The following is a 23,371-nucleotide window of genomic DNA, read 5'->3' on the forward strand; positions in this document are numbered from 1 at the left end:
TTATAAAGCAGAAATGGCTTACTAGAGAAAAAAGTTCTCTAAAAATCAGAGTTGGACTAGTGAAAGGTATGACTTTATGAGACATCAAGAAACAAACAAACAAAATCAAAAGCATGAAGAAATGGAAGAAAATATGAAGCATCTCATTGGGAAAAACAATTGGACTGGAAAATAGATCCAGGAGAGATAAAAAGAATCTAAATAACGTTCAAAAAATTATCAAGAAAACTAACTTGATATTTTAGTACCAGAGAGTAAAATAGAAATGGAAAGAATCCACCAAACCTCTCCTGAAAAAGATCACAAAATTTCAAGATTATAGTCAAATTCCAGAGCTCCCACAACAAGGAGAAAATATTACAAGCAGCCAAAAAGAAACAATTCCAGTATTGTGGAGTGAGTGTAACACAAGATTCAGCAACTTTTACATTATTGTAAAAGTTTGGTATTTATTCCAGACGGCAAAAAGACCTAAAAAATTACAACCAAAAATCGCTTGCCCAGCAAAACTGGGTACAATCCTTCATGGGGAAAAAATATTCAATGGAGCAAAGGACTTTCAAGCTGTCCTGATGAAAAGAACAGAACTGAATAGAAAATTTGACTTTCAAATATAAGACTCAAGGTCTTAGGGAATTCAAAATCAAAGTGTTTAAATGAAGGGGAAATGGGTGAAGGGGAATACATGAACCTTACTATTTTCATAACTGGCTCAAAGAAAGAAAAATATAAATTTTCAATCGAGTATAGAAATCTATCTTAAGTAGAAGGGGAAGGAAATAAGATGAGTATGTGTGGCAGGAAGGTTGGTGGTAGAAGGGAGGGCATTTTTGGGGAGGTAAAAAGTCAGAAGCAAAACACTTGAAAGTGGACAGAATAAAAGGATATGAAGAAAAGGAGGGAAAGAGAAAGCAAGGGGAGAGAGACATAGACAGATATAAATGGGAGGAAATAGGATGGAAGAAAATACATAGTTGTTCATCACTGTGGAAAAAAATTAAATCAAGTTTATCTGATAAAGACTTCATTTCTCAAACATAGAAAATGAAGTCAAATTAATAGAAATCAGTTTTCAGACAAAGTCATCAAAGCTATCTATAGTCATATGAAAAAATGTCTTAAATCACTACCAATCAGAGAAATGCAAATTAAAATAACTGAAGTTACCACCGCACACCTAAAAGATTGGTTATATCAGAAAAAGGACAATTACAAATGTTGTGGGATGTAGGAAAATTAAAATACTAAGGTACTGTTGGTGAAGTTGTTTACTGATTCAACCATTCTGAAGAGCAATTTGGAACTATGCCCAAAGGGCTATAAAGCCATGCATATCCACTGACCAAGGAATACAATACTACTGGGTCTGTAACCCAAAGATATAATATTTTTTAAAAAATGAAAAAGAACCTATATGTACACAAATATTTATAGCAGCTCTTTTAGTGGAGGCAAAGATGGGGATATCCATCAATATAGGGAAGAACTGTTCAAGTTGTACACAGAATACAAATGTGCCTTAAGAAATGAATGCTTTAAGAAAAACTTGGAAAAGACTGGTGAACCGATGCAAAATGAAATGAGCAGAGCCAGAACATTGTACACAATAACAGCAATATTTTATGATAATCTACAATGGATAATATCTACTATGAAGGTATATTTTCAGCAACACAATGATCCAAAAACAACTCCGAAGATTTAAGATAAAAGTTGCTATCAGGATCCCCATGCCAAGACATTCCTCTCTTTTTACTATTATGAAACACCCAGTTTTCCAGAGCCAAGGTCCAGCAAACAAGCTATGATTTGTGACTGGCAAAAAAACTGTTTAGTCACCATCTGGATGAATCAGCCACAACAAAATCCCAGAATTTTTTCGCACCAGACCTGGTGATCTCTGAATTCAGACAAGCATCTGCAATACCTGTGTTCCAGTCCAAAAGTCCCGCTATGAATCAAACTTGTCTCACTGTTGCTGTTATTGTCTCACTTCTCACTGTCAGAGCTCCCTCTGTAGTCACTAGAATATGTACTGAAATCTGCCCACGCTAAAGTACGTTTCCTGGCACAGGTCTGTCTAGTTTCCTTTCTCCAGTGGAATAAAATTAAAAACAAACAAACAAATTTTTCTTATGATCAATTATTTCTGTGAGATCTTTATAAAGTTTTTTTTTTAATTTTTCTGAGTTAAATGTTGGCGTGATAACCTGTGTGAGCTCGTTGGTATTTTTAGGTTTAATACAAGTTATAAAACCTCTGTGATAGTGCTGCTGCCCATCTCCAGAGAAAGAACTAGTCAGGCTTGATGCAGATGGAAAATATTTTTCTCTTTAACTTCTTTTTAATTTTTCTTGGGATTTTTTTTTTTTTTTGGTCTGATTTCTTTCATAGTACAGGGAAACATGTTTTGCATAACTACACAAAATGGCTTGTCAAAGAATTTGGGGATCAAAATTTGAAAAAAACTTAAAATATTAAATTTGAAAAAAGAATATGAAGGACTAAAATCTCTTTCTAGACTAAAAAGAGAAGAACTGATAGGTAAACTCTGATGTTTATTCAATATAAGATGATCAAAACTTAGGAGAAAAACCATTATTAATAACTAATGATTTGGGGAGATCCAAAGTTATCCCTTTTTCTATAATCCTCATTTCAAAACTCAGTCTCTAGAAAGATATGACTAATAATGAAATTGAACTAATTCTCCACAATCTTGATCAGATCTCACCTACCCTTTCAAAGAATTTAATCCCTTTCTGTTCTACAAAGGTGAGGGTGTTGATAAATTCTTTGATTACAATGTCCAAGGCTAGGGATAATTTAGAAGCAAGTGATAAAATCAAAGTTCAATAGAAAAAATCTAATCTACTAATTATACTCCCAGATTCATACTTAAGGCACTATATTGGGGACCTATGATTGGGGTCAGGTGCCAACTGGGCAAGCTTTGTCAATCCCCTATGCAATCTTGGGTCACAGATCCAAGTGAAAGATGGAATAAGGAGAACTGTGTAGGGTAGTAGATTTGCTGGATTGAAAGGCCATGGGAGGTATATGGAGAATGAGGAAATTTAGAAGCCAGTAGCAGCAACAGAAACAGTGATGGCATGGCTCAGACCTCAAGCCCAAAGCTGGGTGTCTGACTTCCAAAGTCTAGCCTAGCCTTCAGAGGAATAAGCAGGAAAAGAACTCCAAACCAAAGAGTAACCTATAATTCTATCACTATTGATTGTTTCAACAGAGTTTTCCAGCTCGTAGGGCAGAACTGAGAAGTAATCTACTCTTGCTCACATGTCAGGTATTTACAGAACTCAGACCAAGGGAGCAGAAATTTGGGCTAGAATTAGACAACTTTAGGAATATTGAAAGATTATAAATCCACAGTATAGCTGAAATCCTGGAATAAAACAACAATCAAAACACTAAGCTACTAATAAAAGCACCACCATAATGATGGAGGTGAACCCTGAAACTGTGTCCTCTTTAATCTGTAAAAGAAGGGTGATTGGAGTCTCAAGCTCTCCCCTGGGAAAAGCATACCTCTCCCAGACAACGCCTTCTTAAGTGATCTCATTCAGTTGGAGATCTCAGCCTGATATTCCTATATTCTATAGAGATATCCTACAAGATAAATAATCTCTTTTCAAATGGAAATTTAAGCCTGGGCAGTGATAACATTGAGAGAATTTTGAATGGAAGCATGAGCCTCAGATTGCTAATAAAAGATAATTCTGAACTCCAAATCTCTGCAGAAGTCTGAAACAGGATTATGCTTTGCCAAGAAGCTCTCTTCTTCTCAGTGTTAACCTTTGTTATTTCTCTGACAGGACATTACCCACTGAAAAGTCTATCTTCCTAGCAAAGCTTTGCCACTTCTCAGTGGCAATAAAATTCCCGTTAGCCTTAGACTTTCGGGTTTGCGAATTCTTTCGCATTGGACCTGTGTATCTGACTAGAGGGGATTCCCCACTCCAATTCTTACCTCTCTTCATTACCACTAGCACCTCATCAATAATAGAGCTTACCTACAAAAATGACTGGCCCTAATATCATAGCTGAAGTCAGGAAATAAGCTGGAAGAAAGGACAAACAAAAAAATCAATCCTACCACAATCAACAATTATTGAAGCAGAGATGCTCAAGACACATATCTGTAAAATGAGAATAACTCTAAAACATCAACAAACATTGCCTTTGTTTGAGTAAATGGGACCAAATTCAACTAGAATTTTCCTAGAATAAAGAAAGCAAAAGCTTTTTTTTTTTAAAAGATAAAAATACTTTTTTCTTAATAAATGGAATGAGGGCACTTCAGGAAGAAATTGGGGGAAAAATCATTAATATGGAATATATTGGAAAAGGAATTTCATACCAATGGGTATGAAAACTTGTTTAGGCATCAAAACCTCTAAAAATCTGAATAGGTCAAATAGAAACCAATTAACTTTGTGATGCAGCAAGAACCATTAAAACAAAGTTAAAAGGCTGAAAAAAATAGGAAAATGGAAGGCATTTAATAGCAAAAACAACTAAATTGGAAAACAGATTAAAGAGAAAAAACTTAAGTAGTATGAAATATAACAACACCATGAGCCTAGATATCAAGTTTCAAGCAACCTTAAAAAAGAAAATTGCTCAGATAGTTTAGAAACAGAAGACAAGTAGAAAATCAAAGCAATTCAACAGTTACTTCCTGGAAAAAAATTCCTAAATGAAAATTACTAGAAAACATCACAGTAAAAAATTCGGAGTTTCTTGGTCAAAGAAAAAATACAAACAACCAGGAAGAAAGAATATAAATACTGAAGAGCCAGTCAGGATCACACACAATTTAGCAGACATTATTATAAAGGAACAGAGAACTATGAATTCAGAATTCCAGCAGGTAAACCATAAGAGCCAAAAATAATTTAACTTATTCAGTAAAAGTGAATATACTGTTACAGAGAAAAAAGTGGGCCTTTAAAAAAGAGTTACTTCAAGCATTTCTGATAAAAAAAAATAGCTATGAAGAAACTCTGAAGTACAAAAGCATTAGTGAAGAGAAACATAAAAGGTAAATATGAATGAAAAATAATGGACTAAAAAAGGATGAGATGACATTATCCCTTCTGATTCGTTTCATCATAAGGGTTCATAGAAGATATATAATTAGACAAGGACTGGAGTGGTTCTGTTATGTTTTAATGATCTTAAGAAAAGAAACAAAGGAGAAGAGAAATAAAGGAGGGTGCCTACAGCTATATATACAAACAAAAAGTAGGGTATAGTGTACTCACTACACACATATAAACAGTAAGTTCAATTCAGAAATACATTTCACTCAACAATGAAATAGGAGAGAGAAGAGAAGGGGGTAGGGAAATTAGGACAGGTAAGGATATACAAAAATATTTATAGATCTTTTTGAAATGATAAAGAATAGGAATCTGAGGGGGACTGCCCATAAATTGGAGAACAGATGATGGAATACTATTGTGATGAACTGTTATCAGCTTACCTATGATTCCAGATGATGAAACAAGTTACTTAAGGATTCAGAATGCAGAACGATATACATTTTTTTCTTGGCATGGCAAAAGTGAAAATGTGTTTTGGTTCACTGCCTCTGTGTAATGCTTTTTGTTTTTTCTTGTGTTCTCCATGAGGGAAGGGTGATACAGTGAGAAGATGGATCCTGGCTGATCAAAACAAAAAGAGTAGGAATATACTACTAATATTTCCACCAAGGAAAGAAACATAGAAAGAAAACAAAAAGTCAATGTCATTAGTGAATAGTGACTCAAAAATGTTATTTTAACGAAATCATGTCATAAAGACTACAGTGATTTTTTAAAAAGCTCTTTATTTTCAAAACATATGCATAGTTTTCAACATTCACCCTTTGCAAAACCTTGTGTTTCAATTTTTTTTCTGCCTCCCTTCTCTTCACCCCATCCTCTAGACAGTAAGTAATCCAATATATGTTAAGCATGTGCAATTCTTCTATACATATTTTCACAATCATGCTACACAAAAAAAATCAGATCAAAAAAGAAAAAATGAGAAAGAAAACAAAAAGCAAGCAAATAACAACAAAAAAAGTGAAAATATTATGTTGTGATCCATACTCAATCCCCATAGTCCTCTCTCGGTGCAGATGGCTCTCTCCATTGCAAGACTATAGGAATTGGCCTGAATGACCTCAGTGGTGAAAAGAGCCACGTCCATCAGAATTGATTATCATATAATCTTGTTGCTGTGTACAATGTTTGCTTGGTTCTATTCATTTCACTTAGCATTAATTCATGTAAGTCTCTCCAGCCTCTCTGAAATCATCCTGCTTATCATTTCTTATACAACAATAATATTCTATAACATTCATATACATATTCAGCCATTTTTCAACTGATGGGCATATCTCCACTCAGTTTCCAGTTCCTTGCCATTACAAAAAGGACTGCTGCAAACGTTTTTGCACATATGGAAGATTATAGTGATTTATCCAAGAAATTATTCATTATGACCAAGTGTCATAACAGGGATGCAGGGATGGTAGGAAAATAACTAACATAATTAATCATATTAAAACCAAAACCACCTGATTATCTCAATAGATGCAGAAAAAGTTTTTATTAAAGTTAAAAACTAGAAAGTTTAGTCATAGAATTTTGAAAACTGTCATTAAAAGCAAGTATCTAAGACATGGCTCTCTTCAGTGATGAGATGATTCAAACCAATTCCAATAGTTCAGTGATGAAGAAAGCCATCTACACCCAAAGAGAGGACCGGGAGAGCTAAGTGTGGACTACAATATAATATTCGCACCTATTCTGTAATTGTTTGCTTGCATTTTGTAATCATCCCCAGGTTTTTTTTTTTTTTCCTTCTTGATCTGATTTTTCTTGTGCAGCAAGATAATTGTATAAATATGTATATATAATTAGATTTAACATATATATAAACACATTTAACATGTATTGGACTACCTGCCATCTAAGGGGTGGGAAGAAGGAGGGGATAATTTGGAACAGAAGGTTTTGCAAAGGTCAATGCTGAAAAATTACCCATGCATACATTTTGTAAATAAAAAGCTTTAATTAAAAATAAATAGAAAGCATGTATCTAAAACCAAAAGCAAATATCACATGTGATGGGAATATATACTAAACCTTTTTCCAATAAATTACAGGAGAATAAAATAAGATTGTCTATTCTTCCTTGTAATACTGAATATAATTGTGAAAATGTTAGCAACCATGAGTCAAGAAAAAGCAACAAAAACAGGTAAACAGAAGATTAAACTATTCCTATTTGGTGATGTATGATAATCAGCAACTTTAGTCAAAATCATGTCCATTTGATAATAACAAAATCCAAGAAACAAGGAAAATTTCATTCCAAATAACAATAATATGCATAAAATATCTGGGATCAACTTACCAAAGCACAGAAAAGACCTGTAGAAGTTCAAATTACAGTCTTCTTTAAACAATAAATCAATTTAAATAGTAGCTTTAGGCCATGCCAATAGAATTAAAATGGCCATACTTGAAAGATAAATTTACACTTTTAATGTTGTATCAAACTGTCAAAGGGATACTTTATAGAACCTGATAAAATAATAACAAAATTCATTGGGAAAAACAAAAGATTTAGTTTCAAGGAAAATTATGAAAGTAGGAACAAAAGCAATCTCAGACCTCAAATTATATTATAAGACAGCAGTCACTAAAACCATCTGGTATTAGTTAAAAAATAGAGCAAGATAGAAGAAAAATAGTGGAATGGGAAAAAAAATCTGTGTCAAAATTCTTTGATAAGGTTTGGCATACACAAATCATGTAATATGATATGCTACACCATCACCACATTATATTTAAGATTAACAACCATTCCCCAATAAGTGGTCAAAGAATATGAACACAGAGTTCTCAAAAGAAAAAAGGCAAAACAAAATAATTTTTCTCATACTGTGCAAATTGGCAAAAAAAGAAAAAAAAAACTAGCAACAATCAGTGCTGGAAGGGTTGTAGAATGACAGGTCTACTATGTACCTACTGCTGGTTAACTAAGAAATGGTCTAGACTTTTCTGGAAAGCAATCTGGAATTATGCAAATGAAGTTAATAAAATATTCATATCAGAAGGAAGCTATCAATAAAAATAAAGTCCCTATATACACTAAAATATTTAAAGCAGTACTTTTTGTGATAGTTAAGAACTGGTAGGTAAATAAAGCAGGTGCCCAACAACTAGTGAATAGCTAAAGAAATTGTGCTATATAAATATAATAGAATTTTATTGTGTCATAAGAAATCGTGTTATCATAAATATAGAAAAAAATGAAAAGACCTTTATGATGCAGAATGAAGTTAGCAAAGACAAGAAAACAATATACACAGGGACTTAACCAATGTAAATGGAAAGAACATGTCAAAAAAAAATCAAAAGTAAATGTAAACGAAGATCAAGAACTCAAAAGAAGAAAAAGAAAAATATATATTCAATCTATGTCTTTGTGGAAGTGGGAGGCTCACCGATATTATACATTGCATATGTTTTTGGCCTTTTTCAATATAAGAATTTGTGCTGATTTTTCTTTCTAAAAAATAATGTTTGTAATATATGAGTTGAGTCATTTGGAGTGGGGGAGGGGGAGGGATGATACTTGGGATGACTCCCATGTTGTAAAAAAAGGAAGATATCGATTAAAAAAAAAAAAATGGGAGAGGAGGGAAGAAAATCTTGCAAAGGGGAAATCTACTCAAAATCTGTGTTGGCTAATGCCAATTTCACACAAAACCTCCTTGCAGAGTAGGGCTGATGGCACAATGGAAAGAACATGATTTTTGGAATCAGAAAACCTGGGTCCAAATTTCACCTTTGAAGATTACTACTTGGATGACCTCTGACCAGTTACTTTATCTCTCTGAGCCTCAGTTTCTTCATCTGTAAAAGAAGAAAGTCAGACAAGGTCCTTTCCAGTTGTGGTGATATTAACTATATGTAGAGATAGAAGAACTAGGTTCTAGTTCCAGCTTCACCACAAAGTGGCAACAGGCAAGTTACTATGATCTTTTGCCACTGTTGCCTATCTATAAAATGAGGTTAAGACACTTCATAGGCATTTTGTGAGAATAAGTGATTTATAGTATATAAAACACTGAATTCCTTGAAGGAAATGAAATCTATAATAACTCCCATTTATATGGTACTTTATAGGAAAGCACTTCATTCACAATGATCCTGTTAGGTAGGCAGAAAAAAATTATCTTTTTAAAGACAAGGATGAAGTTCAAGAAGATTAAATGACTTGCTTAAGACCATCAGTAAAAGAAGACAGATTTTGACTCTAAATTGAATGTTTTTCTCCCAACAACCCTATGAGGTAGGATAGTTTGAATTCTAGGATGTGAATTATTTCATTTTGCACTAACTAACCTACAAATTGACTTTACTTTAAAATAGAGATTCATAAACTTTTTAGTTACTGATAAAAGCTTATGGATCTTTTTTCAGGTTTATAAAAAGCATAAAAAATAAAATACAAAGGGCTACAAAATAAACCAATTACAATGAAATGCAGTTTATCCAAGTAGTAAAACAAAACAAACAAAAAAACAATTAAGCTGCTCATGGAAATGAAATAAGAATCCATGCTTTAAATATAACTTTTAATACCATAAGCTGACTTTTGGTTCATTCATTATTTCTCTTTAAAGGTTCTGCAGTATTAAAATTTTTATTCTACTGTAATATTTTTTCAATAATGAGTATTTTCTTTTCCTAAAGCTTTACAGGGAGAGGAGAGGAGGGGGAAGGAATTTCACAGTATTCTACCCCAGAAAACCTTAGTTGAAATGCAAGCTTAGAACTTCACTAGTTTTAGTTCTCAGATGGGTATCAATCTTACGCTGAATGGTCTCACTTTTGTTGTTAAAGTGCTTTGTAAAATTTCAAGCTACAGTATAAACTAAGTAATTGTTATTTTTATTCAGAGGAGAAAAGCTTAACCAAACAGATTAAAACAAAAGCTGAAAACGACAATGTTTTAAATATCTGAAAATCTAACAAAATGTACAGTAAATATATATATCGCCATTATATTCTATCTCTTCTTCTCCAGCACAGTCCATTTTATCACTCATATTCTCTTACTTCTCTTCAACCTCTGTCTCTGTCAGCTGCTTTCCAACAAACATACATGTCTTTCACATTCTCAAAAATCCTGTTGATTCATCTCTCCCTACTATTATCACATCTCTCTCCTCCTTTTTGTGGTTAAACACTTGAGAAGAATATGCTTAATTAGTAACTTCTACTTCTCTCATTCTCTCCTAATTTCACAATTTGGCTTCCCAAAAAAAAAACAAAAAACAAAAAACAAACAAACAATTTGGCTTCCCACCTTGCTGTTAAGCCAAAAGTTTTCTCCAAGGAAATTAACTCAATCTCTTAGTTGCCAGATTTAATGGCCATTTCTTAAACCTCATCCTTAGACTTTATGTAATTCTCTGTAATGCCTTTGAAGTATCTTGCTTCTCCTTGATCATTTCTCTCTAGGTTTTTGAGACATTACTGTCTTCTGGTTCTCCTCCTATCTATTTGACCCTTCTTTCTCAGGTCACATCACCTAACTTGTTGATATTTCACAAGGTTCTAGTCTGGGCCCTATTCTCCTTCTCTTTCTATACTATTTCACTTGGTGATCTCATTAGTTACCATGGATTAATTTTCACCTCTATCTAAAAATTCTCAAATCTCTTTACCCAGTTATAAACTTTATGCTGAACCTTCAGTCTTGCATATCCAACTGCTTAGTAGATACTACAAAATGGGTCTTAAACCTTGAAACATATTAAATTTTAAACATCTAAAACCAAACTCATTCTCTTTTTCCTCTAAACCTTCCCTCTTACCATTAAATTTTTCTATGATTATTACTATCCCATCCTCTCAGTCACTCAGGTGTCAACCTCAGCTCCTCATTATCACTCACTGTTCATATCCAATCTGTTACCAAGGATTGTTAATTTTTGGTAACATCTTTCGCATATGGCCCACCCTACTCCCAACCTCTTTTCTGACATTGCTTACTGACAGAATTACTGAAATAGACTATTGTTTGGTTCACTTGGCACAATGCCTTCCCCACTCTAATTCAAAGTCCACTACGCCAGTCAAAGTGATCTTCATAAAGTACAAGTCTGATCTCCTCTTCCCCTTTTTGTAAATACCAATAATTTGTCAACATCTCCTGAACAACATAAAATTATAAAACCCATCATAACAGTCCTTTTCTCCCTATATCTTTCTGCCTATATCTTGCCAGTCTTCTTACAATTTGAACTCTACCCCATTAGCGACATGGTCTCAACTGTTTCTCAAATAAGATGTTCCCTATCTCCAAACTATGAGCTTTTTTATTGACTATCCTCATGCCTGAAATGTTCTTCCATATATCTGCCTTTCTTTTAAGTCCCAGCTAAAACCCTACAAGGAGCCTTTCCCAGTCCCTCTTAATTCTAGTACCTTCTCTCTGTTGATTATTCTTAACTTATTTCTGTATACAACTTGTTTATATATAATGGTTTGCATATTGTCTCATCATTAGATTGTGAACTCCCTGAGATCAGGAACTGTTTTTTTAACCTTTCTTTGTATCCTTTACTTTTAGCACAGTGCCTGGCACACAGTAGGTGTTTAGTGACTGACATGAGTTTATTAGTAATAATAGCTAACATAACATTACATAGTTGACTCTCTCTACCATAGTTGGGTTTTTTTTCCTTTGGTTTGAACTGTCTTTTTGTTTGTGAGGGAAACTCGCCACAAGAAAATTTTTATCGTATAAATCTGTAAAGTTACACTGAAAATTGAACTGAAAGTGTCTGAATCTAAATCTGAACCCAAGTCTTTAGGTTAAAGACAAAACAAATATACTTTTTAGAAAGGAAAAATAAAATATGCAAAATGGAAATAACTTTCCCAGTTATTGGACCAGTCATATATTGGACTAAAGTCCAATATATGACTATATGAATAAAAACTAGATAAAGTCAATTTCCACTTTAATGTTTAGCTATCATTCATGTAGTCCTTGAATGTTTACAAAATGCTTTACATACATCATCTCTTTTTTAAAATAGTGCTTTATTTTTCCAAATACATATAAACATAATTTTTTTTAATCTTTTTTTTTTTTTTTTACAAGAAAATTGGGTCACAGAGCTAGTAAGTGTTAAGTGTTTGAGCCAGCTTTGAACTCAGGTCCTGCTGACTTCAGTATCTACTACACCATCTAGCTGGTAAAAGGAAAAGATAGTTTTTTTCAACATTCAGTTTTGTAAACCTTTTGAGTTCCAAATTTTTCTTCTTAATCTGATACAGGTTAAATACATACAATTCTTTTAAACTTATTTCCATATTTGTCATGTTGTACAAGAAAGATCTGATCAAAGGAGAAAAAAAACCACAAGAAAGAAAAAAAAAGCAAACAAACAACAAAAGGTGAAAATATGATGCTTTGGTCCATATTCAGTCTCCAGTTCTCTCTTAGAAAGCAAAAAGTAGTATGCTACTGAAAAGTAGCATGGCAAAAACTGTGCATGGACCAATATCTCACACCATTTATCAAGTAAGGACAAAATAGACACATGACCTATATATAAAGAGATATTTTACAAGAAAATTAGAAAAACATGGAACATGTTACTTATCAGACTTATGGATAGAGAATGATTTGTGAACAAGTTATATATTTTATTACATTAAAAAGGTTTTGTACAATTAAATATAGCCAAGATTTAGAAGGAGAAAATTTGGGGAAATTTTTTAATAGATGGTTTATCAGATAAAAGTCTCATATCTAAAATATATAAAAAATCTCATCAAATATATGAAGTCATTTTAAGGAGCCATTTTGATAGGTTCAGGAAGAGTCAATAATGGCCTTTGCTAGAATACTAGTGAAAGCAGAGAGAACCACCTAATACTTGGCATACTTGGCATATAATATATACTTCAAAATTGCCTGCTGGGCAGGAGATAAAAAGAGAAATTCCATCTAAACTAACTGTAAACAATATAAAGTATTTGGGAGTCTTCCTGCCAAGACAAAGCCAGGAACTTTATAAGCATAATTACAAAACACTTTCCACACAAAGTTAGATCTAAACAATTAGAAGAATATTAAGTGCTCATAGGTAGGACAAAAGGTCAAGAATTTCCAGGGAATTAATGAAAAAACATATAAATTAAGGTGGTTAGTTATACCAGACCTAAAACTATATTATATAGCAGTGGTCATCAAAATCATTTGGTATTGGTTAAGAAATAGAATAGTTGATCATTGGAATAGGTTGGGTTCACAAGACACAATTATAATCTAGTGTTTGATAAACCCAAACATTCCAGCTTCTGGGATTTATTCACTATTTGAAAAAAATTGCTGGGAAAATTGGAAATCAGTATGGCAGAAACGCACTGACCAACACTTAACACTATATAGCAAGATGAGGTCAAAATGAGTTCATGAAACAGACATAAAGAGTGATACTATAAGCAAATTAGGAAAACAAGGGATAGTTTACCTCTCAGCTCTGAGGAGAAGAAAGGAATTTATGGCGAAAGAACTAGAGAACACTATGAAAAGCAAAATGGATAATTTTTGATTATATTAAATTTTAAAAAAACGTTTTGCACAAACAAAACCAATACAGTCAAGATTAGAAGGAAAGTAGAAAACTGGGGGAAAAAAATTTGTATCCAAGGGCTCTGATAAAGATTTAATTTCTGAAAAATCTAGGGAATCAATTCAAATGTATAAGAATACAAGTTATTCTCCGAATTGATAAATAGTCAAAAGATATGAACAGACAATTTTCAGATGAAAAAATTAAAGTCATTTCTAGTCATGTGAAAAAATGCTTTAAATCACTACTAATTAGAGAAATGCAAATTTAGACAACTATGAGGTACCTAAATGCCTCTCAGATTGATTAAGATGGCAGGAAAAGATAATGATAAAGTGGAGAGGATGTAGGAAAGCTAGGACAATGATACTTTGTTGATGGAATTGTGAACAGATCCAACTATTGTGGAGAGCAAGATGGAACTATGCCCAAAAGGTCAGTCAAAATATACATATTCTGATCCAGCAAAGTCTCTACTGGGTCTGTATCCCAGAGACATGATAAAAAAGGGAAAAGGACCCACATGTGCAAAAATGTTTATAGCAGCTCTTTTTGTAGTAGGAAGGAACTGGAAAGTAAGTGGATGCCCATCTGTTGGGGAATAGCTGAATAAATTATGATATATGAAGGTAATGGAATATTATTGTTCTATAATAAAGTATTAACAAGATGATTTCAGAGAGGCCTGGAGTAACTTACATGAACTGATGCTAAGTGAAGTGAGTAGAACCAAGAGAACATTATACAGAGCAACAATAAGATTATGTGATCAAGTTTGATGGACTTGGCTCTTTTCAACAGTGAAGTGATTCAGGGCAATTCCAAGAGACTTGTGATGGAGAAAGCCATCTGCATCCAGAGAGAGAACCATAGGGACTGAATGGGGACCACAACATAGTATTTTCACTTTATTTCTTTTTCATTGTTCTCCAGAATAGTTGGATCATTTCACAATTCCACCAACAATGCATTAGTGTTCACTTTTCCCACATCTCTTCCAATATTTATCATTATCTTTTCCTGTCATTTTAGCCAACCTGAGAGGTATAAAGTGATAATTCAGTGTTATCTCAATTTGCATTTCTCTAATCAATCAAGGCATTTTTAAGCCTAGAAATGGCTTTAATTTCATCTGAAAATTGTCTTTTCATATCCTTTGATTGTTTATCAATTAGGGAATGGCTTGTACATGCATAATCTCATCTTATCCTCACAGCAACTTAATAAAAAAAGATGCTATTATTATTTCCCTTTTACAGAGATTGAGAAAGGTCAAATGATTTGTACAGTCACGTAACATAATCTAAGGCTGGATTCAAACAAAGCTTTGGCAGATTCTGAGCCTAGAGATTCTATCCAACAATAGTTTTTTGATGTCAAGGCCCCTACTCTATCCATTAAGCCACACTGTTGAAAATATTCTTGCAATAAATAAATAGTACATAATGTACTACTTCCAAATTTGCAAAATATTTTATAATTATGTATGATATAGATGTAAGCTTCTCGAAGGCAAAGACTGACTCAGCTTTTTACTTGTTGCTTCAGCATTTAGTACATTCTTCATAAATACTTACCAATTAACCTTCAAAAATTAAAATCAAAAGTGGACTCTCAATTTCAAATATAAGACAGTGTTTTAAAAGATATATTTTAAATCTCACTTTACTTGAACCATTCAATTCAAGAGGGTAGGTGTGAGAGTAAATAAAGTAAAAAGAAAATGAAAACAAGCTACTTCATAAATTTCCTAGCAAATTTAAATTTTGTATTCATTATTAAAAAAAAAGTTGATTAAAGTCAATTCTATATTATAAAGTACTAAATTATCAAAACTATCTGGTACTGGCTAAGAAAATAGAAAGGTCTATGCTCAAAAAGTTATCAAACTGTGTATATCTTTTGATCCAGCAGTGTTTCTACTGGGCTTATATTCCAAAAAGATGTTAAAGGGGAGAAAGGGATCCACATGTGCAAAAATGTTTGTGGCAGCCCTTTTTGTAGTGGCAAAAAACTGGAAACTGAATTGATGCCCATCAGTTGGAGAATGGCTGAATAAATTATGGTATATGAATGTTATGGAATATTATTGTTCTGTAAGAAATAACCAACAGGATGATTTCAGAGTAGCCTAGAGAGATTTACATGAAATGATGCTAAGTGAAATGAACAGAACCAGGAGATCATTATACATTATGGCTACTAAGGCATCATCACTTGCAGAGCTGACCACAAAGAATTAAGGTAAGGTCCAGAACAGGTTCATGAACTAGTGTACCTACAGCTAAGCGGTATCTAAATTTTTAAATTTATGGTGAAATTTCAATACACAAAGAAAAACAAAAAAAGACTTTTATGATATACTGGAATCTAACATATGTTGCCTAATTTGCATTTTTAATTACACTTGCATATTCTAAATTCAACAAATTAGAAACAAAAGTGTTTGTGTCCTCTTCTCTACTTTTCAGATTTTATCTATAGTTTAAAAAGTTTCATTATTGCTTTTTTTTTTTGACCTACCAAGGCAAAATAACCCCCACATTTGAAACTACATAACTCTATCCTATCTTACCTATCCAATATTTGCACTATCTAAACTAGATATCTAGCTCTAAATAAAGCTTCATCAATTTCAACTATCATTAAGGAAAAAAATGCCATTTTGGTTCAATTTCTTGGTACCTTCAAATCAATATTTTGGTAACAACATTAAGAATCACTGAGGAAATATTTTCTTCCTTAATCAGACTGAAAGTTCAAAGACATATTTCAACATATCAAAGTTTCTTGTAGTAACTCTTTTATTAAAAAAAAATTTATTAAAGTTTTTTATTTTTCAAAACAGTGGACAATTCTTCAACATTAGACTTTGCAAAACCTGTGTTCCAAATCCCACCCTTCCCCCATGCTCTCTTCTAGATGACAAGTAGTCCAATAATATGTTAAACATGTTAGAAATGTTAAATTCAATATATATGTATGTATATGATAAATACACATATACATATATATGTAAATATAATTATTGTATCACACAAGAAAAAAAAAAGCAAAATAAAATGCAAGCAAACAACAAAAAGAGTGAAAATGGTGTTGTGAACCATACTCAGTTCCCTCAGTCCTCTCTCTGGGTATAGATGGCTCTCTTCATCACTGAACAAATGGAAATGGTTTGAATCATCTCATTGTTGAAGAGAGCCATGTCCATCAGAATCGATCATGGTAAAATCTTGTTGTTGCGATGTATAATGATCTCCTGGTTCTGCTCATTTCACTTAGCATCAGTTCATGTAAGTCTTTCCAGGCCTCTCTGAAATCATCCTGTTGGTCATTTCCTACAGAACAATAATATTCCATAGCATTCATATACCATAATTTATTCAGCCATTCTTCAACTGATGGGTATCCATTCAGTTTCCAATTTCTTGCTATTACAAAACAGTCTGCCACAAACATTTTTGCATATATGGGTGCCTTTCCCTCCTTTAAGATCTCTCTGGGATATAAGCCCAGTAGGAACACTGCTGGATCAAAAGCTATGCACAGTTTGATAACTTTATGAGCATAATTTCAAATTGCTCTCCAGAATGGTTCGATCCATTCACAGTTCCACCAACAATGTATTTGTCCCACTTTTCCCACATCCATTCCACATTTGTTATTATCTTTTCCTGTCGTCTTAGCCAATCTGAGAGGTATGTAGTGGTATCTCAGTGTTGTCTTAATTTGTATTTCTCTGATTAATAGCAATTTAGAGCACTTTTTCATGACTAGAAATAGCTTCAATTTCTTCAGCTGAAAATTGTTCATATCCTTTGGCCATTTATCAATTGGAGAATGTCTTGAATTCCTATAAATTTGAGTCAATTCTCTATATATTTTAGAAATGAGTCTTTTATCTAAAACTTTGGATGTAAAAATGTTTTTCTAGTTTATTGCTTCCCTTCTAATCTTGTCTGCATTAGTTTTGTTTGTACAAAAACTTTTTAACTTAATATAATCAAAATTATCTATTTTGTGATCAATAATGATCTCTAGTTCTTCTTTGGTCACAAATTCCTTTCTCCTCTACAGGTCTGAGAGATAAACAATGGGTTTATGATCTAGACATAAAGAATTGTCATTCTTTATGTCTAGATCATAAACCCATTTCGACCTTATCTTGGTATACGGTGTTAAGTATAGTGAATTCTTATCCTCAAAATTGGGATCTTTGGGTTTGTCAAATACTAAATTACTATAGTCATTGACTATTTTTGTCCTGTGAACCTAACCTATTCCACTGTTCAACTACTCTATTTGCCAGCCAGTACCAAATGGTTTTGATGACCACTGCTTTATAATATAGTTTTAGATCTGGTACAGCTAGGCCAATTTCATTTGCTTTTTTTTTTTCCCCATTAATTCCCTTAAAATTTTTGACCTTTTGTTCTTTCAGGTGAATTTTATTATTTTTTTCTAGGTCAGTAAAATATTCCCAAATATTTTATACTATTATTTTAATAGTTATTTTAAATGGAATTTCTCTTTGTATCTCTTGCTGTTGGATTTTGTTAGTGATGTATAAAAATGCTGCTAGTTTATTTGGGTTTATTTTGTATCTTGCAACTTTGCTAAAGTTGTGGATTATTTCTAATAGCTTTTTAGTTGCTTCTTTAGTAGTTATCTCCTTATAGAGCTATTTAGCTAACAATTTTATTTATTTAGCTAAACCAACTTCCCAATTTGTGGAAAAAGAAGATTGCAGTCTGAGTTCACCTGGAACCTCATCATGCCTGGTTATAGGTACCTCTCCTCCTTCTACCTCTACCTCCTATTCCAAATCCTTCATATCATAGGTCTTCTCCACTCCTCCCAATTTTTATATCTCCTCTTCTCCCCCTCCTTATAAAACTATCCTAGTTTTCTCCATTTTCCAGTTTTCACTCGTGTGTTGTCTTTCCTCATTAGCTTGAAAACTCCTTGAGAGCAGGAATTGTCTTTTTTCACATTTGCTAAGCATGTTGAACTGGTACATAGCAGGCTTTTACTGAAGCATACTTTCTATATGAATAGTATTATGGTACAATGGAATGCTGAGCTTAGAATCAAGATATTCCAAGTAGTAGGTTCAAATCTTGTCTCTGAGACACTATCTGTGCCTTTGTAATGGCCAATAATTTAACAATTGATACTTTGTATGTGAGATCCTAATCTGGTGACTATTAGAAGAACTGAATGAGAGAAATACTGACTTTCTCATTATAAATAAAACCAGAAGACAAAAGGAGATTGTAGTTAAAGGAAAAAACAGCCTTGAAGAAGCAAAGAAGAGTTAGTGGAATCATTCTTCTAGATACGAGGGCAAAAAGAAATATTTCATGGGATGCTCAGTCGTATTATATTGCACTATTAATGACAAGTACCTGAATAAAGATAACCATAAGGAAACTTCATTGCAACTTGTGCATCATCTATTGTAGAGAATGAAGAGATAGAAAAATCCTATGAAGAACTCAATCTTAAGACCCTGAAAATCAAATCAGCATATATTTGAATACCTGGTGACTTTAATGCAAAGATGGGCTAAAGAAAAAATGGCCAAAATGATAGCTCAGGAAACAAGCTTGTATAAACAACACAGATACCTCTTATAGTGACTACTAATCAAAAAATATTTATTATGAGCCTATATGCCAAGCATGATACTAAGGTACTTGGGATATTTAAAAAAAAAAAAAAATCAAATCGATCCTGCTCTCAAGAAGCTTATTCTATCAAGAAGAATAACATGTTCAGAAATAAGTATATAAATAAGAGCTATACCAATAAGGACAAGACAAATATTGGGAGATGGGTGGCATCTAAGTGGAGGAGTTACAAGTCAAGAAAGATATTATATAAAAAGTGTTGCTTTATTCAAAGTTTTAAAAGGAACAAGGGATTCTAAAAGGTAGAAGTGAGGAGAGCGGGCATTCCAGGTATGGGGCATAAAAGAGCACAGAGATGAAGACATTTCCTGTGTGAGGAACAAAAAGGCCAATTTAGCCAGACAGTGGAGTATGGAAAGGGGAATAATTTCTAATTATAATTGGAAGAGTAGACTGGGTTCTGATAGAAAAGGACTAAAAGAGCTAAACAAAGAAGCTTATGTTTGATCCTAAGGGCAGTAGGGAGACACTGCAGGTTTTGACAACATAAACCCTCTAATTAAAATCACTGTAGCAACTGTATGGAGGACAGACTACAAGAAAGAGAGGAAGACAGTATTAGGAGACTAATACAATAATCCAGGCACAAGATAGAAAGGTTTGAAATAGAATAATTAGCTATGAGAATTGATAGAAGGAAAGAAATCTAAGGCAGGCAATTGTGTGGTGCGATGGATTAGGTGCTGGGCCTAGAATAAGGAAGACCCTGGGTCAAGTCCCTTAATCCTCTTTGCCTTAACTTCCTCATCTGTAAAATGAACTCAGGAAGGAAATGGTAAACCACTCCAGTATTTATTGGCCAGGAAAATCCAAATGAGTATACAAGTGAATAACAAAAATATACAACAAGAGATTTTGTAAAGGCATTATCAACCCCTCACATCCTAAGCTGTTACTAAGGTTTACTGATTTCACCTTTCCAATATGTACCTTTCTCTGACACTGCTACAACTCTAGCACAAGTCTTCAACAGCTCATGCCTAGATTACTGTCTGTTCCTGGGTTTGCATGTCTCAAGTTTCTCCCCACTCTAATGCATTCTCCATTCAGCGACTATTATTTTCCTAAAATTTGAGCAAGACACTCTTATCTGGGCATTTCTCTGGCCCTCCTGGAATGCTCATCCTCCTCAACTCCAACTACTGACCCACAGTCTATTGAAAGCCTTCATTAACTCCTCCTAATTCTTTATATTATTTCATATTTATTCTATAGAGCTTGCTTTGTGTTTGTTGTCTTTCTCATTGAATTGTAAGATCCTTAAGGGCAGGGGCTGTCTCTTGCCTCTTTGTATGCCTGGCACACATATGGCCCTTAATAAATGTCTATTAAATTGAATTACCCAACATCACTAATTTACTTTCTTAGAATACACAACTTAGTGTAGAAAAGGATCTTACATATCTCTGAAATGCTCTGACTCCCTAAAATATATCGTTAAATCATTGTTATTCAAATCAAGGGGAAAAAGCAGGATCAAGATAAAAAAATTAAATATTTTGATCATAAAATGTGTTACACAATTATCTCCAAGTGAGTAGGTAAGAAGGATGGATGCAGTGTTGTTATATCTTGGGGGGGGTGGGGCGGGGGGAGAGAGGAGAGGATCCTTTTCCATCTGCCTTTCCTTCCCCCGTAAGAGGAAAGACATTTTGTCCTGGTATCTTGATATGATTAAAATCTTGACTTCTAGCTTCTCACAAGGGAAGCAAAGTTAAAACTTATCTTTAACTCTATAGTTTGTCCCTCTAGGGATAAGCAGCGGCCTCTACTTTTATTTTAGTTAACATCCAAAAGACTGGCTGCAATGATGGGGGGAAGGGGAGGAAGAAAGAGAAAGTATAAGTAGAAATCCTTTAATTGCTGTATTCTCAATCGCTAGTACTTTGCCTCGAACAATTAAATTTTAAATAAAAGCTTGTTAGATTGCAATAGTAATCAATCCCCTTTCTCCTTTTCCTGTATTGGTACTCACGATTCCAGTAGACGGGGTAGCATTCTCCCTGGGCTACATCCACCTCATAGAGTCCGCCTCGGACGCATACCGGTTCGATATGGACCAGCTCCTCTAGCTCCGGCTCGCTAAGGGCAGCGTTCCGGCAGTAGCCACAGGCTCCGTCCTCGTCCTCCTCCCCGGAGCTCGAGGCTGGGGCGGGTTCCCCTCGCAAGGCCCGCGGCCTGTTGTCAGTCACCTGAATCAGATTCCGGAAAGCCAGCTCAATGCGGAGAGAGTCATAGCCAATGAAGGGCTTCCAAGTCTTCTTATCTTCCTTGTAGAACCAGCGGACCTCCTCCGGGCCCAACTCAGCCACCACTTCATAACGATGCCGGGAAGCCGGACAGCCCGAGCGGGTTCGCTTCCTCTCCTCCGGACCTGCAGTCGCCGCCACCGCACCTCCTGAGATAGACGAGTGCAGAGACGACTGCTGAGTCTGCGGGGGAATGAGAAGAGAAGAGGAGCTGCTGGCACCGCCACCGCCGCCGCAGCTGTCGCCCTCGCTATAGTAGCGCAGGGAGGAACCCGAGTCTGCTGAACTAAAGTCGTAGGTTTCGTCGCTTAGGCAGGAGTCCAGGGTCAAATGATGACTTTGCTCTTCCAAGCCCTGCGCCAGGGGCAGCCCTGGATCCCCGCCCAGCAGGGCCAAGGTCACCTCGGCATCCGACGGGTCCCCGCCGGAGAGGTGCTCGTAGCAACACACACTACTATAAACCGCCTCGGAACTCAGTTCCCAGGCGCTTCCGCTGCCTCGGCCGTTAGGATCCGGGCTCAGTGGGGAGCCTCGGCGAGGAAAACTCATGGTGCCAAGACGCTGCCGGCTGCCTCACCTTACCCAACGTCCTGACTCCCAAGCCTTCCCCAAAACATTCAAAGCTAATGTCAACGCCCTTTTCACCAGGAATCTTAAATTTTTGAAACCCTAATCGAAAATGCACTGGCAGCTACACTTATCCGAGCTCTGCGGCGGCGGAGGCTACAGAGGCCACGTTCCACCCGACGCCCCATTATCACGCAGATCACGTCCTGGAGGAGGTGCTCTAACTAAACCCCCGCCCACACGAAGGCTCCCAGAAGCTCTGTCTCTACTTGCAGGGCCGCCGGCTCGGTTTTGCTGGGTCTAGTCCTCTCCTGGCCTGCTTTGTCACCATGACTACCAACACCACCCTCTCTTCCATTCTCCTCCGTCACCAAAGCCTTGTTTCCTTCACTCTTCCCCTATACCCTCTCAAAAACTTTCATCCTAAATGACGAAGGAAAGTGTTGTAGAAAGAACTAAATTGTCAGCCGGCAGTAAGATGAAATAAGGCTGGCCTTGTAGGAAACAAACCATTTCATTTAGTATCGACAAAAACACTCAAAGAAATAGAGTGAAAGAATGAGCAAATGAAAGACAACACACTAAAAAGAGCTACTATATTGGCAGGAAAGTTCAAGACAGAAAGCAAGAAGGGAGTGACTTGAAAATATAAGTAAAGCTCCAAAGAAAAATGTAGTTTAGACAAAAATCCAACCAGAATTCCTAGAAGAGTTAGACTTAAAAAAAAAAAAAAAAAAGATAAAAAATGATTCTAAAAACCAAATGAGAGTAGTAGAAGAAAAGATCAAGGAAAGATTAATTTGAAATAATTAACGTCTTGGAACAAGACATCGATCCAAATTGTACAAATAAATACACATACCCCTCCTTGAAAATTTGAATTTATCAAACAAGTTATTGACTCCATGAAACATCATAAAATATGACACAAACTCAAAAAAATGAAAAAATAGAATATGTGAGGTACATTGTAGTAAAGATCTAGAAAACAAGTAAGAGATAACTATTGGACTACTTGAAACCCTTGTGGGAGAGGGAAGGAAGAAAGCCCAGAAATCGTATTTCAAAAAAATCATAAAAGAAAAATTACCAGATTTCTTGGAATCAAAAGGCAAAATAGAAAATTAAAGAATCCTCTTGTCACTTCCTGAAAGAAACCTAAAAATGAAAATTCCCCAAAA

General features: G+C 34.7%; 1 protein-coding gene across 5 annotated transcripts in view; it reads right to left on the minus strand.

Moving 5' to 3' along the window:
• The window catches only part of DDHD1 (DDHD domain containing 1), a 122,248-nt gene extending 99,652 nt beyond the window's left edge, over positions 1 to 22,596 (minus strand). Inside the window, exon 1 of one of the 5 annotated variants that reach the window (XM_051977967.1) lies at positions 21,350 to 22,596. In XM_051977967.1, the coding sequence (XP_051833927.1) occupies positions 21,350 to 22,172 (823 nt within the window). In that variant the 5' untranslated portion in view covers positions 22,173 to 22,596. The remainder of the gene's footprint in view (positions 1 to 21,349) is intronic. The other 4 variants (XM_051977963.1, XM_051977964.1, XM_051977965.1 and 1 more) reach the window with 4 other exon arrangements.
• Between the last annotated feature and the right edge of the window lie 775 nt (positions 22,597 to 23,371).

The sequence above is a fragment of the Antechinus flavipes genome, chromosome 2, assembly GCF_016432865.1.
Source record: "Antechinus flavipes isolate AdamAnt ecotype Samford, QLD, Australia chromosome 2, AdamAnt_v2, whole genome shotgun sequence".
NCBI lineage: Eukaryota > Metazoa > Chordata > Mammalia > Dasyuromorphia > Dasyuridae > Antechinus > Antechinus flavipes.